Source organism: Nestor notabilis, unplaced genomic scaffold (assembly GCF_000696875.1).
Source record: "Nestor notabilis isolate BGI_N333 unplaced genomic scaffold, ASM69687v1 scaffold9596, whole genome shotgun sequence".
Taxonomy (NCBI): Eukaryota; Metazoa; Chordata; class Aves; order Psittaciformes; family Psittacidae; genus Nestor; species Nestor notabilis.
In genome coordinates, this window is record NW_009932417.1 from 22509 (window position 1) to 39094 (window position 16586).

Sequence of the window (16586 nt, forward strand, 5' to 3'; positions counted from 1 at the left end):
ATTTTTAAGACAGTGTTAAAGTTCAGCACATTACTCAATCCCAAAACAGTAAAGCTGCACACAAAATTCATGTTTCTCATATTACTACTCACAGGCAGTAGGACAGACTTTCCAAAACCTGCCATAGTAATAATTATATCTATGGTATTAACCTTCAGGAGCAAATTGAGAATGTACGGTGCAATTTATTTCTTCGTTTTTTTTTATACATACCTTCATGCAAACTATTACTGTTTCTTTCATAAGTCACAAAAGAGATCTCTTAATGCTGAGCATTTTGAAAGTAATAAACTAAACCTCAGGGACAAGACAAATAAGAACAACGGTTCTAGATTTTGTAAAAGTCTACAGCACTACTTGGTCTGAAGAAAAAGCTGTCAGCTTAAGCACTCATGACACTGACAGTGAACAAACCTTTTCGAGCACTCAGCTGACTAAAGATTAGCTTATAGCTTAATATTTTTTATACGGTGATTATGTCTATATTAACATAGCTTTCTTATGCCTAAAAGCACTAAGCTACAACTTGCCATCACCAAAAACCAAAACTAGACAAACAAACCAACCCAAAAACCCCAACTCCCAAATTAACCAATACTGTATACAACTTTAGAGAAGGATAGATATACTATACAGACCACATGTCAGGCGCACAATGCAATTATACTACTTAATACAGTGTAAATCCTAACATCGCGTAACAACCTACCAACAAATGCAAAAGTGGCTGAGGGTCACTCAAAGTTTTCATAGGAAAACCTGCAAAATTCTAATTCCTGGCCATTTGTTGCTTTTAACATAAGTAACTGGGATCAGGCAAAAAAATCAGCACGTTTAGCCTGTTTTAACTGACCCTGTCCTTAATAGTTTGAACTGTAGGAAAACTGTGATAACAGATCAAATCACTTTTGCTTTCCAAGTCTAAAATAATTTCTACAACTTGTGAGACATGCAGGGAGAATGGACAGATGGATTGCTGACTGCTTTACTGCCCTGGGACACCTACCTGCACACACCACCCACACCAGTTGGTCTAGTGGAAGGTGACCCTGCCCATGTCAGGGAAATAGGTGATCTTTAAAGTCCTTTCCAACCCAAACCATTTTCTATGATTCTGTACATGCAAGTCAGTCAGCCGCTCGAGGTATACTTGTGAAAGGAAACATCACTGTAATATTAATCTTGGTACTAAATATGAGGGAGATGGAACAGGTTTCTGAGCCTTTTTTTTTTTTTTTGGTGCAGTTTCTCCCTGCATATATATTTAATTGAGAATAGAAAGAAATAATAAATAAATCAAAACATTTGGCACTTTCACAACACTTTTTAACTAAAGATGAGAAGATGTTTTTCTGAAAGAAAGTAAATAGAATTAATTCTCTCTTTAAGCAAAGGAGCTGAGGTACAAAGGATTGAAGACCTGCATTTTTTTAGAAAAAGAACATTCATTTCCCTTTGAAATTAATGTAAGCTGCAGACTTTCTGTTGCTCTAAAAACAAGGCTGTGGGTAACATTCCCTTCCTGTTCCCCAAACCCAAGCTCACAATAGCAGCTTAAGTATTCCTTACATAAAAAAGCCAAGACCAAGAGGCAGGAGTCTATGTGGTATCTACTGAGGCAGGGAAAATGGCAGTGACATATACTTACTTTTTCTTTGCTTCACTGTCCCCTGGGATTTGCCTTTTCTTTGGCGGGGGTGGTGGGGGCAGCTCCTGTCTGGATTGTTTAACCAGTACCTGTTCCTTCAATGGTGTTTCCACTGCAGTCTTCTGTGAAACCTGTGACATCCCTATGCTTCCTACAGCTTGAGTTACCTATGCAAAATAAGTCAGCAAAAGGATTAAATGACATTTTTAAACACAAATTGAATTGCTTCTGCTTGGTTCCTTTTATTCCTCAATCATAAAAGCCCATTCATTCACTCCTACAAATGGCCACACCTAGCTGTCATGAAGCATCTTCATCAGACACATTTCAGAGAACTACTTCATTATTCACCTTTTATGAATGGGAACCAAGCATCAAAGTTCTCAGCTCAATAGAATTTCATGCCAGTCCAAGTGAACTAACATCAACAAAATAAGCACTATATCTGTTTTGTTTCATAATTGCTTGGTTCACAGAAAGAACCAAGGTCCTTTGGAGTTATTAACACACAATTCTATATTTTATATTCAACCCATAAAACCAAGCCTAGATACCAGAAAGAGCTGATACACAGTGGATTTAACCTAAAAAGTCACTTGGGTCAATAGAAAACCTCTTTAATGGGTTATAAAGTAAGTCCCATAGGAATCAACCTGTAAGTTCTAACTATGTGCTTGAAATTTAGGGGGAGTGAAAGGATGAAGACAGGATTTGGCACTCTCCAGTGCTTTGACTCAAATGCAAGAACAAATTAAAGCCACATGGCTGAAATGGAACCCTACTCAGACATTCACTCTCCCATAAGTGGATCATGAATCAGTGCCACGGCCTTCACCATATTAACATTTTAATATCACAAAAAAAGGGGCATATGAGTCATAAAACTGTCAAAACTCTCACAGAAGCCAATGGGAGTTCTGCCTAAATAAAAACATTACCAAGCACTCAAAACACTAAAATAAACATTTAACAATCCAGCTTGGCTATCATCATTACATATCAAACAAACAACTACTCTATTTTCAACAGACGAGAAATCATACTCATAGAGCATAAATGACTCCCATTTATTTATCTATTTTGGGGTTTGGGTTTTGTCTTTGCTTTCTTTTAGTATCAGATTTGATCCAGTCCCAGCACTCTTAGAATGCTTAAAGGCATTTGCATTGATTGGCAAGCCTGCTTTACTCATCAGAAAAATGAAGCTTAATCTGTGTGAGAAAGGAGTAATAGTACTAGTCAGGTCAATGAATTGGGGTTTCGAAGACCAAAAAAATGCAGACAGCTTTGTCAGCAGATAAAGTCCGCCCCATGTGGAAGAGCATTCACCTACTTCTCTAGCCTGATGCAAAGAACTCACCTAGGCAATTTTTCTGACAGTATCAATGAGGTTTGCATACACACAGGCATCTAAACTAGAAAGTAATAACGCCTTGTTAGGTACCTGATTAGAGTAATCCTCTAGCTTCTGAACCAAACTGTCCCACCTCTGAGTTAGTTCTTCTTGATCCTGATCAATTTTACTGGATGCTCTGTCATTCCCAAGGATTTGGGCCACATCCTGACCTAGCTCATTCAGCTGGTCTAGTGTTTGCCGTTTCATACCCATGTCCTCTTTCAAAATCTGAAGTTAAAAGAAAACATTAAAAAATAATATCAAGTATTCTGCTGCATCTTAGCTTTTAATTCCATGTTGAGGGTCAGGGAGTGTACCACCTCAGCCAGATGCATCACAGGTTTCAAAGCAGTTCTCATGTAACAAAGCGTTAACAGAGACTCTTAAAAAGAGCATGTCACTGAAACAGCTCCTAGAGCAATCAGCAGTATCTCTTGACTAACAGTTACAAATTATTAGCTCAGTTACAAGCTACACCAATATATTAAATTAAAAAAAAAAATAAAAAAAAAAATAAATAAATAAAAAAAAAACCAAAACAAAACAAAAGAAAACCCAAAAAAACAACACACCACAACAAAACACCACCACAAAACCAACAAATCACCCCACAAACCCAAACCCACACTTTGGAAAACACAGGTGACTGGTGGCCTGCAAAAAAAACTCCAAACCCTGTCAGAAATCCAGGATAGTTGTTCCAAAGTTTAGCACAACAACCTGGAATAGCCACGGAGAAAGCGGTACACATTTTTTTAAAATTCAAGTGAAAGAATCTGGCAAGGAGAGAATATTGGCCTTGCTTCCAAAGTATCATGCATTCACAGCTCCTACTGTGGTCAAACTGGGAATTTGCCATTCATTTAGTCTATGAGATCTGACAGGATAAAGCAGGATACAGCAATACTCACTGCTAGTTTTCGAACATTCACACTCAAGTCCGTCTGATCTTTAAAGTTGCTTGTCTGGACCTTACTCAAAGCCTCTTCTTTCTCAGTTAACCAAGCTTTCAATAAGCACTGCAGATCATAAGAAAAATAGCACAAGAAAGCACCAAGTTTGTCAAACCACTATTGACAACTCCTTCTTTAAGATCTCTGCATGGAAAGCACAGTTCTGCTGTCTTTACATTTCACTTGGCATTCACAAAAATACTACACTAAAGGAGCGGGGAGAGGAAATATCAGATCAGAGAATTAAGTAATACTTTCCAGCAAAAGTATTTCAACAAAACCATTTCTAAATATATCAGAGTGCGCCCCCCCAAAATTTCTTATAGTAACCAGATATCCAGCATAAAGCTGATGTAGGACTTATATTACAATTAAATATATCAAAATGTTATACACATTTCCGTTCTTCACCCTCTTCCTCTGTGATTACAGACATTTTTTCACAGAAGCTATACCACTGATAATTCAGAGCTCTTAGTCTAGTCCGTCAGTAAAACACTCAGATATTAATCAGTCTTCTACTGTTTACTGATGTAATGACTGTAGATTACTGTACCTACATCCAATTGCAAAATAACTTCTGCAAATACTATCTCATTAACTACTGAAAGCTGGAGTGTCCTGCTCTGAATAGCACAAACTCAGAGGTCTTGCACTTTTTCTACTTCTTTCTTAGAAAACTGTCCTGGGTCTCACTTCTCTTCAGTCATACAGCACTACTATGGGAACTCCAGCAATAACTGGCACCAGGTATCAGGAAGGATTTTTATACATTCTGTGTTATGTTGCAACATATTGCTGCTGCTACACAGCTCTCTCCACAGACTAGAATAATCAGCTCTCTATCCCACTCAGTTGCATAGCCACTGGCACACTGGTACTCCTCTGCCTTAAAAAAAATACAACAATACAGGAAGGCAGACCTTTTTGTTCTCTGAACAACACACTACATCATCCACTAGGCTCCTCAGTCTAGCTGCGCATTTTTGGCATTGTCCCAGAACTGACTACAGCAACTTTTGGGCCAAAGGGTTAAGGCAGTTTACACTGCCAATGTAAACCATTATGCAAAATGTACAGACAACAAATATAATGGTGGTGGAAATGCCATAAGGCTGTGAGAAACAAAACTGTAACACCACATATTCCCTGCAAAAATCACACTGGTATTCCAGCCAACATATTTATGCATAAGAGGAGCTTAAAACCCCTTCAATGTATTGGATTAATTTCTGCTAAATCAGCAGTCAAAGATAACTCTCCCTAGAAAATTGAAACATAATTATCACAGTGCTAAGAAATATCTGGCACTGATTGAGGAACTTGTTTCCCAAGTGGTGAGAATTGTGTTGACTTGGCAATGTGGTTTTCAAAATTTTTCTAGGGAGCCACAAAAAGGCTGATGCATCACTGCTGCTCATCTCTCCTGCTCATCTCTCCATCTGGTTGGACAAAATGCAAAATGATAGTACCTAAATGTTTTAGATACTTTTGTGTTAACAAAGTGCTTGTATTAAAGGTTTTAATTAGTTTCAAATTGTAACTTTTGTAGCTCATTTGACAATTCTCAAGGACAGAGAACTGTAATTCAAACCTGTTAGTAATAAATGCACTGTTCATAGTTGAACAACGAATGCAAATACAGGCTGATCTAAACCACCTAAAATAAACTTCTATTTCCTCATCACTTGTTATCTGAGATTCTACATTAAATAAACACAGATTTTTATATTTTCCACTTTTACAGTAATTACATACAAACTAAAAAAAGCTGAATGCAAAGCAACTCCAACAGCAGATGACACTCTTTACTGTAGTGTTAATATTCAGAGTGGTCAGTTTTCCCCAGACAAACGTAACAGCGGAAGAGGACAGAAGCATGTTCGCATAAGGTCATCAAAACTGAGAGCACAAACTGAGAGGTACTGTCTGTATCTTAACATACGGAGCAAAGATTTTTTAGGAATCCTTATTTCTCAACTCGGAGACTTATCTTGCCCAACAGTTGCCAGAAAATGTTAGCACACAATTTTCTGTATGTATGTACACATGCCAATGCAGTTAAGAAATACATCTAAATAGACACTTGGCATTAGATAAACAAGAATCTGAATCTCAGATCCATATAAAAAGCAAGGTCACATCAGCTGCAAATTTAGCTTATCAATAGATATGGAAGGGGTCAAGGAGAAACACATATGCAACCCCGAAAATGTGGACAAAACAACCCTGTCAAAGAAGCCAGGCTGTAACTGATAGCAACAGCTATATCAGCACTGTTCTGCTTCTTTCAAATGTCTAAACAATCTGTGTATACTGCAGAGTTTGAACAATAGCTTACAGTGATAAATACCATCTTTTAAGAAAATAAAATAATATAAGTAAAGCCTTCAAAGGAGAAACCATCAAATTTTTTAAGATGAGACACAAAACAAGCTCTCATACTAGGCACGCAGACCTAACGTATGCAGCTGCGTTACCATGGGTTTTTTCATGCCAATAACTAGTTTGTGTTTGAGCAGTATATTTAATATACATAATATGTAAAATATGTGATACCAAAGCAGGAAAATCTCATAATGCTGTCTTCTGCATAATTCAACTGTTTGTCTAAACTCAGCAAAAAGATGAACTGCATGCTTCACTATATTGACCAAGTGGTTTATGAATTGGAAAACAGCATCTATTGATTAATTGATTGCACAACTGTGTACACATATGCATGCTGGAAGTACATATATTTCTGTAATTATCAAACCACTAAATACTTGGTGATTCACTGTCATTTTGCTATCATGGATATTCCCACTTCTTGGTCATTTTGCAAGCTACCTTGGAAATTATTTGATAAGGAGTTCTAAACATTCAAATTTAAACTTTGGAAAATACTTCTCTTGCACTGCACAGCTACTCTACTCCTCAAGGAACACTGGGAGCCCAAACAGTGACACAAAATCTAGTTTATCAAGGCTTTTATCCTGAAAGCTATTAAAGCTTACTAAGTGGTTTGAGGTTTTTTTGTGTTTGGTGGGTTTTCCCCTCCACAAATCAACGAGTCACTGTGGTTAACTAAAATGCTACTAACCTGCTCTTCCAGCAGCTCCTGCCACAAAAGCTGAATTTCTTGCAACTTGACTCGTCGTTCTTCAGTCCAACGACATACTGCTGTCCACCGCTCACCAAGCCTCTACAAAAGCAGGAAACTCATGAACACTCATAAGCCTCACAAGAAAGCCCAAAACACAGATATTCAAAAGCATAATTTCTACTTTGCAGTTACCTCTTTCTACATTATAGCTACCTCCTTGCCAGTAATCACCATCGTTGTATTGCACAAAGCTGGACATTAAAACTTTCAAGAGCATTCACCTGTGGCATTATCTCTGCTCTTGCTGAAGTCAGTGAGCTATTTGATTAATTTCAAAAGGAGCCAGCAAGGTAGCATGGATTTTGCTTCAATAAATTCTGTTTCACACTCCCTATACTTCAGGTTATGGTCTAAATTCTAACAGAAAAAAAGGAAACTACTTCAAGTGGCATTCCCCACCTAAATTGTGCTCATGCCTCTAAATATATTTCCCCAACAGATTTTAACTTCCTACTGAAAATTAAGAGCTGTACGGTGCATTTTCCCATTTTAATGAAACTGCTGGAAGGATACACTACAAAACCACCTAGGTCACCCCGAATACAAACAGTGTGACTCATCAGGAATTGAGTTGAAAGTCACCACAGCACTTCTGCAGGTTCTACCATGAGGAAATTTAAAAGTTATTTATGTTAATATCACTTTAAAAAAACATTAAATTACTTTTCTAGAATAAATTGTCTTTGAACAGAAAAACTTTGACTACAGTTGTATGGAAAGGTTTTAAGTGCCTGCTACTAGATTTAAAAAAGAGGGCTTCAACATTTTACCTGCAATTGTTCCTCCAGAACAGCTGTTGCACTTTCCCCACTGCTTTCATCGACAATGACAACCATGTGCGTTAGGGAGTTTACCTTCACCTGTTCTGTCTCTAAGTCACTCTGCAAGCTCTAGAAGAACAAATCAGAGGTTACCAACCTTGATTACATTTGCTAGTCTGCTATTTTGGCCACAGTGTCTAACACAACTGCTGTGGCAAAGTACTTGAGATTCAACAGTTAAGCACAGATTTTACCACTGGGAATCACTTCACAGTTTAAATAAATGTAAGCAAAAGACTGCTAGAAGTGCACTCAAAACAATCCTGGTAAAATGTTGGAAAACATGAAGGAGTGGTTTAAGTTGTATGCACCCTACTTGACTAGAAGACTCATATGACAACTGCATTGACCTTCTATATATCTACTGTTACAGGTGAGAGAGCATGTTTCTATAAAAAGCTATTATTCTTAATAAGCAAATACCATAGGGCATGTCAAACAGGGAAAAATCATTAAGAACATTTGTCTTTTAATAGTTGACAACATAATTCTTGTAAGTATCAACAGCGCTGTAAATGATACTGATGTTCAAAAAGAATAATTGAAAATTGCAGAAGGCATGCAGTGCTAATTAGTTTTCAATAATTTTTAGATTTAAGTATTCATACAGCTTCTGGAAGAATAGATTCCATGGTTAAAGCCTACCTCCAAAATATCTCTGCCAGATCAATATACTTCTACAGTACTGTAAGTATCACTTTTCATACCAGAATATCCTAAGCTACTCCATGAACAACACACCTCAAACTCCCCAGACTTTGGAGACAGAGGAAAGAATGCAAATGTGGCACAGGAAATTATACAAACTAAAAATACTCCACAGTTCTTGCCCTGTGAGATATGTCCTATGCTGGGGAGAAGGTCAAACCTCAGGAGTGGTTATGAAAACCAAAGCTGCAACCAAGACAAGTCTCAAAAGGCCATCTTACTCCTTCAAAAAAACCAAAACACTGCAGGCTAGAAAGGCTGGACTCTCATTTGGATACTCAGTAGAGAGCTAAACCACTTCAGAAACTTTGTGCCACATCAGAGAGCAGCGTCCATGCATCCCCTTAGGATGTGATCCCTGTAAAAGCAGGGACTGGAATCAGTGACTTGGGAGGCCCTTCCTGATGGCTTAACTCCTGCATTATTTTAACGTGTAAGTCTCAAGCATGCTTTAGCAATGCTTGCCAGACATTGAAGGCAAGTTTGTCCACAGTACCTTCCATACTATCCCTCACACCAACAATTTACCTGGAGAAGCCTGGCTTCCTGCTCGAGGTGAGGCTAACGCAGTTTGCCTTACAGGTTTTGCTTCCTGCATGGAGCCAAGACAGCAGTTTCTGCTATAGTCATCAGTGCTCAAGTGTTAAGAAAGCACTTCCAGAAACTTCCAATTCCTTTCTACCCCATTATCATCCTTCTCCAAACAGCAAATGCAGCCTCAAAGCACACAGCTGTGTATTGACAACTGACACAATCAAGTTTCTCAGCTAAGGAACCCACCACTGTACACATCTTTCAAATACTTCTCCCATACGTATTACATAACAGACAAAAAGGTTTACTTTGTGTTCTTCCAGCTGTTTTTGAAGGGACTCCAAGTCTTCCGTTAAGAACTGAGCTTCCATCTTCTGAATGCGTTCTTCTGTCACTGTCAGCCAGTCAGACAGCTGCTGCAACTGCTGCTTCTGGAGCTCCATCAGCATGTCATGCAGGCTACAGGGGGAAGCATAGGTAGAGTTATTTCAGAAACAGTCTTCCCAAGGAAAGAAACTAAGTTCTAGCTCCTATAGGAAAGAAGCAAGGCCATTCATAAACCAGTTAGCTATTATTCAATACAATGTTCCCCATTAAGCTAAGGGACACAGTTAAGTATCCTTGGATTTTTTCCTCAACAAAAAGGAGTTGGTGAACTATGCCATTTATATTGGGGATTGTTTATTGCAAAGAAATTTGCTGCTAAGAGAGACTCTGCTGAGGGTTGCAACAAAATGCAGTTTCTCCCTTGACGTGCAGCTCTCAGCTTAATAACCCACAGGCGGTAAAAATTCTTCTAAGTGCCTTCTGGTTCTGTAAACACACATAGTTATCCATGTCTACTATATGCTTTATTGAGGAACTTAAACCACTGAAACAATATTAAAACCACATTTATGTAACTACTGCATGTAGATGTCATATATAGTCTGGAACATTTACATAAAAGTCACAAAATACTTTTATATAATAATAAAAACACAGTTATAATAATTTCTTTTATTTCACTTTGGAAAGCATGAAAAAGGTGGATTTCATGTCACAGACCAGACGTTGGTCCTGCAGCTCTAGGTGAGATTGTGGGTATGACTCACCGGGCTTGCCTGTCCATGCTCTCCACCCTGAGCTCCTCCCAGCGAGAGTTCAGCAGCAGCATTTGCTCCTGGATCTCAAACTCCTCTTCGGGTGACAGATTTCCCTGGGCCACCAGTTGGTTTCCAGCCTGCAGAACACTGCCCACACTGCTCTGGTGTGCAGTAAGTTCCATCATAAAACCCTGGAAATGGCACAACCAGCCAAGTCACCATGAGGTATGAGCTCCTAAGGGAGTTTATGAATTTCTAAATGTCCTAATAAATTGTCACGTTTGAAACAGTGCTGCAGAATGAACTGGCACCATCAAACACATAAGCATGGCAGACCTGTACCTCTCTCTGAGTTAAAGATTCATGCACTTACTATACTCCCAGAACACCTCTTCCTTTGGTTCCTGGCTTTAAAACTGTAGCACAAATCTTCATATTGATCAGCATTCAGATTTTAAATTCAACCGTATACAGTAAGCTGACACAGGATAAAACTAAAGCATCTAACATGACACTTGAAACTTCTCACAACATTAGAACATTTGTTCAGACTTGGAACAGAACCAAAGCAAAATAATTTGGAAACCAGAATAATTTGGAAGAAACAGCATATGTTTCTGAAATAAACTATGCTAATGGACAGAGAGACCACTGAATTAAATTGACATGATTATCGTTTTCAACATTGTCCTCATTTAACAGCAAGTGACATAAGGCTGACCAGGCTTTTTAGTAGTTGGCAGCAGAGAAGCATGAATCAGACTGGATCAGGCTGTCCTTGTATTAAAGACACCAGTGAGCCACCCACTGAAAGCTGATAAAAAAATTACATTAAAGTTTCGAAGCATGTTTCACTGTAAGTTGTCCTAAAGTCTTTTTAGGAAATAGATCTTCTATTACACTTTCAAGAAGCTATTATTTGTAAAAAACAAAACCCCCAAACCTCTCCCCCCCCACAAAAGAAGAAACCCACAACCAAAAACAAAAACAAAACACACCTGAACAAGAAAACCACCACCACATTCATTTAGAGGTGCATTTCATTTAGAAAAAGCAAGACAAAAGAAACAGCATGCATCAAAAACCCAATGAATTTTCAAGAGAAGCTTACTTCATGAGTGGAAAATTGCTCTTTGACTTCCTCAACATCACCAGATATTTCTTCCTGCTCCCGAAACACATCCTCAGCTGACAGCAACCATGTAAGAACTTCTTCCAGAGCAACTTGGTAGCTATCCAAGTCCATATCCACCTCTGTCACCGTGCTGGGAGTCTCTGCTCTAGAACTGCCCTGTTCCTCATCAAGTGCCACAGCCTAGACAGCAAGAGAAGAGTGACGTCTCAGAAGTGCATTGAAGATGCCTTCCCAAATCATACTAAGAATAGAACAACTAAGACTCCTTTTAATCCTTCACATAATGTTAAAATAGACACATTTTAAAGAGAAGGGCTACAGTCACCACTAAGGAATGGATCCCACACCCAAAAACCCATCACTACTACCATCACCTCAAGTCCTGTGGCAAAATCAGTTATTTTGGCCACTTTCTCCACCTTGTTAAGAGAAATAAGAAAGAAAACCAGAAGAAAAGGCATAACAAAGACAGAACTTTCTATCTCAACACACAGAATTTTGTATGTAATTCAGAAAAGACGATAAAGGAAGACAGAACAACTGAAGTCAATCACAAAGATGCTATGATTTTTCATATTTTCCCAACTGTGTTCCCCATGATAGAAGGCATGCTCCACTGCCTTCTCCAGACATCCCTGAAGAGCAGCTAAAATTACAGCTCAAGAAAGGCCAGACAAACTTTGATGACAAACACACCTGTTGCATGTTGAACTCTCCATCCTCACATTCCACTCCTTGGAAGAGTCTCCACCTCCCGGATGTCTTCCATAGTGACTTGCTTAGGAAGGACCTCAAACAAAGAGGTTAAATACATAATAATAGACTTTTTGTCTGGAAGTTGTACAGCAACATCTGCAGCAAAAAGATAAAATTGGGGAGAGAGAAATGAAGATGCTGCTTTCCTAAATCATTACTTGGAATATTAAGACTTTACATATAGTGTAAATCACAGGTTCTTCTCTTAAGTAGCCTTTAGTAAGCTTTAACTTAAAGGCCATGTTTGACATGTTGAAGGCAATATGAAGGAGGGAAGAAAAAAAAATGCTTTCTACATTTGGAAGTAATTTCACATTAAAGTTTGAGAGCTTTCTTACAGAATGCAACTTCAGAGGCTCACTTCAACGCAGAGCAACAGCTCAGGATTTTAAAGACGAGCTGTAAAAGTTTTCTGGTAAGCATTCCTATCCTCTAAGTACTCACAGCTCTAGCAGCTACCACTATTCATGTATATGAAAAGAAAAAAAGATTGTGAGCTCTTAAGCTATTCCATTCTACATAATGTTCTACTTCATCTCAAGAAGCACAGACCGTTGCACAGTAGAACTCTTACTTAAAATAAAACTAGGGCACCAACTTCACCTTCTGTATACTGTCTCTGAATGGTAAGTCAATCCCAACCTCCACATTCAAGAAGCTGAAGCATACACACACAGACATACCCTTACCCGACAAATTACATTCTCTTAAACCTCAATTTAAAGACTTGAAAGAAAATATCATTGTGCAAAACTGCTAAAATTTGTATTCATAGTAGATGTCAATACAAGAAATTTCTTCCAAGAGAGCTCAAAAAAGCTCCTAGTCAATTAAAATAACCATATCCCACCTTCAGGATCCAACAGTTTCTCAATTCCTAAGTGGTTCTTGGCTATGCTGAAAGCATGTTCCAGTCTCTCAACTGGGGACATCTTTATAACTTTATCCCAGCTGAAAAGCTCAGGTCTAAAAGTAAAGACAAAACAGGAAAGAAAATAGTAAATTTTATCTGAAGAAAAAATTCCATACCATGCAGAATACGAAGTTATGGATATGAAGGTAGCTACCCAAGCAACATAAATATAAACATACATACAAGAAATAAACAGAAGTGTACATACACAAATGCATAAACACAAATACATGCTTTCTTTTTATTAGTGAGAAACTGGTAATCAGAAATCAATTATCTGACTGCATGTCCACCACAACATCAACCTTTCATTCCATGTATTCTATAAATACACTCATTTACTGCAACAGGACATTAAATACTACTAACTAGAAAATAACCAAACTCTGTGTTTAAAATTTATTCCAGAACCAGGTTTTTTTCCAACTGTTTCTTTCCTGGCATTTCTGTTAGTACGTGCTTTCTGCATCAGGCTCTGCTGGGTAATCAAGAGTCATTGCTCCTGGAGAGCCTCATTCCAAACTTGTGATGTGGCTCAGTGACCACCCCAGACCATCACAGCTAGGAGCAGCAGCAGTCTCCACTCATGCTCGCTCACCCTTCCCATGGCCTTTTTCCCTTCATTAAAAAACACGTAATCACAAGTGCTTATGAGAGTCACAATTCAAATCAGGCTGAGTTGCTGATCGATTTACAGTGCGAGCAGCCTTCATCTCACAGCAGCATTACCCAAACCAAATCTCCAGTCCAGCTGTGCACCCAAAACCTACTGGCAAGTCTCAGGGGCAAAGAGCAGAGCAGAGCACAGAGCAGGAAGCGGGGGATCAGCAAACAGAGCCCTTCCTAGCGATACCTACACCGAGAGGGCACAATCAGCCCAATGCTATAGCAGCACAGCTGCAATTAAAATACTTTCCTTTCCCCTGTAATAGTGGCTTCTCATTAAAACACTGCTATCACTTCTACGCTTTACAGAACTTGGGGAGGAAGAAATGGGCTCGCCTTTAATTCTTTTAATACTTAATTCAGTTGTAAATTGACCTGAGAGTATCTTATAACATCTGTCAAGTCACCACACTTCATGAAACAGCAAAGCCATAAGCCAGCAGGGTCTGAGAAGCAAAAAGCCAGAGGAAGGTAGGGTGAATGTGGAAATGAGATATACAGTGATCCTGACAGAAGCTACCAGGATACTGTACCTCCATGCAAGAAGCAACAAGGATAACCCCATTGATTCCCATAAAGCTTTAGCAGAGACTCTTACTTTGAAAAACACATTGCACTAAGTATATTGTACATGTGCTACCTGCACACTGATGTGGTAACACAAATTTTAATAAAATACAATCTAGGTATTTACCTATGAGCTAGAAAATTGTACCAAAGAGCAGCATTCAATTCAGAGAGGGACTAAGCTAATATTAGGAAAAGAAAGACTAGCACAGTAAAATGTTAAATGTCCTATTACCTCATATAATTTTATTAAGTATAGCAAGTGTTTCTAAGTTACTAGACATTATAGCCAAGAGGTAACACTGCTAACAATTGTTGATAGATACATAAAGAGAAGAGCAAGCTACTAAACCTCTTAATGGGATCCACAAAAAATTTCCTATATTAAGTGTCATATTAAGCTAAGTTAAAAAAGCAATACTGAAAGTGCCCTTAGGCAGGGCAGCACTACTGCCTGCGTAAGCTAAATAGCTTTGTTGTCCTTCTGCAGCCTGCCCCAGTCCCCTTGTTCTTTGCAAGTGCCTTTTAAAGCTTCTCTGTCAAAGCTGACCTAAAATTAAACCCAGCTCAAGATTTCTCAGAAGTGTGGGGAAAATGGTGCTTCCCTGGCTAAAGAGTTGGTGCCCAGAGACAGAAAAAGCTGACTTCTGACACGCAGCTGCCAGGTCTCCAGGAAGAGGGAATAAAAAGCTCAGAGATCAGCAGAGCCAGGTAACCAAGAAATTTTGGGAAGCCAGAGGAAAGCACAGTTACTCAAGCTAAAGTTTTCAGCAGGGGCTTTTACTACTTAACAGTGCTCTGAAAAAGGGGCAGAGCTCACAGACTTCAGATCCCACAAAGCCCAAGCACATAGTCACAACATATTAAGGATAACAAACAACTCGAAACCAATTTTGCTACCTCTCTGCTTCTGCTTCCCTCAGGTCACCTAGGTCTCACTTGTGTCTAAAGCTGGCACTGTCTCCATCACAAAGCTTCACACGCTCAGGAGCAGAGCTAGCTACACCTTTAAAGGCAATTATGCAGGTATGAAAACCATAAGAATAGCTCACATCACCCAGAGAAGGGACTTGTTAATACTTCTGAAGTTTCAGAGACACCTCTGCTAGTGCTGCTCTGCCTTTCCAGAACAGTCCTTCCAAACCTTCAGGAGGCCTCAGTGTGGTGCAGGCGCTCCCCACTCTTCCATGGATGCTAAACACAAGCCAGCTCTGGTCTGCAAGGAACACAGGTATGTCAAGGCAAACATCCTGAAGCCTGCGAGCCTGTGACAGAAACTACTGTTTCTGTCAGCAGAGGCCAAATGGTCACTTGAGAGTAGAGAACAGTAGGCTCAAAACGAGCACATGCTTTTGCAAACACTTTGTATCTGCTGGGTATAAATATTCTGGGTATTTGTTAAGCTTTTGCCATGCCAGATACCTGGTGGCCAGGAGGTCTGGTTAAATTCTAGAAATTACCATACCATTACCATGTTAAAATGGTTATTTATGGTTTAGAACAGTCATCTCATGCAAAGCAATGAGCTGACTTCATCTACGGTACACTGGGTTAGAATGGGGTAGATCTCAAAGAAAAACTTTATAAAAAGAAAGCAAAAACATGGCATGAAAGTTTCATAGGAGTCTCTATGGATGATTTCTTTAAACTACTGAAGAGTTCTCCAAAAATCAGAAAGAACACAAAAGATCTATGCATAGAAGCTTTAACACCATTCCTTATAAAGTATAATGAACAAACTAATGAATACTCTACAGCTATCTGAAGTATTCTATTACCCTTTGATTCTTTTGCTCAACAGTTCTCCTGGAAAAGCTGCATATATTGTCTTTCAAGTCAGATATATTCAAAGACGAAGAAAAGCTACAGAGTCTTACTCTTTCGTTTTGAAGCTTCCTACTAAAATGATATGGCAAACTCTGCCTGAAGAAATATTTCCCTTTGCAGAGGAGAGAGAGAAGGAGGAAGGAAGTACAGCGGAAGGAGGTGGTCAACCCCCTCTGCAGAGACCCGTTCAGCACTTTCACTGTGTAATGCACACTAAGTGGGATGTAAATCCATCTCAATTAGCAAACGTGCATGCATGTGCAGGAACTGAGAGAGTTACACTGCTGCCTTGCCTCCAGCCTTTGCAAGGCTCTGGTATTATCTCTCTACTGTTATTGTTACCACCAAAAAATCCACAAACCCAAATCAATGAATCACTGAAACACTGAAACAGAAGCCATCAAATGCTCAAGCATGAAGATGTAGGGA

General features: G+C 39.0%; 1 protein-coding gene across 1 annotated transcript in view; it reads right to left on the reverse strand.

Moving 5' to 3' along the window:
* Positions 1-16586, reverse strand: part of LOC104407187 (utrophin-like) — a 116645-nt gene that overhangs the window by 22406 nt on the left and 77653 nt on the right. Inside the window, 11 exon segments of the mRNA XM_010016388.1 lie at positions 1649-1815; positions 3093-3272; positions 3956-4063; positions 7083-7184; positions 7916-8035; positions 9517-9667; positions 10303-10484; positions 11405-11608; positions 12125-12158; positions 12160-12280; positions 13035-13150. Of these exon segments, the coding sequence (XP_010014690.1) occupies positions 1649-1815; positions 3093-3272; positions 3956-4063; positions 7083-7184; positions 7916-8035; positions 9517-9667; positions 10303-10484; positions 11405-11608; positions 12125-12158; positions 12160-12280; positions 13035-13150 (1485 nt within the window).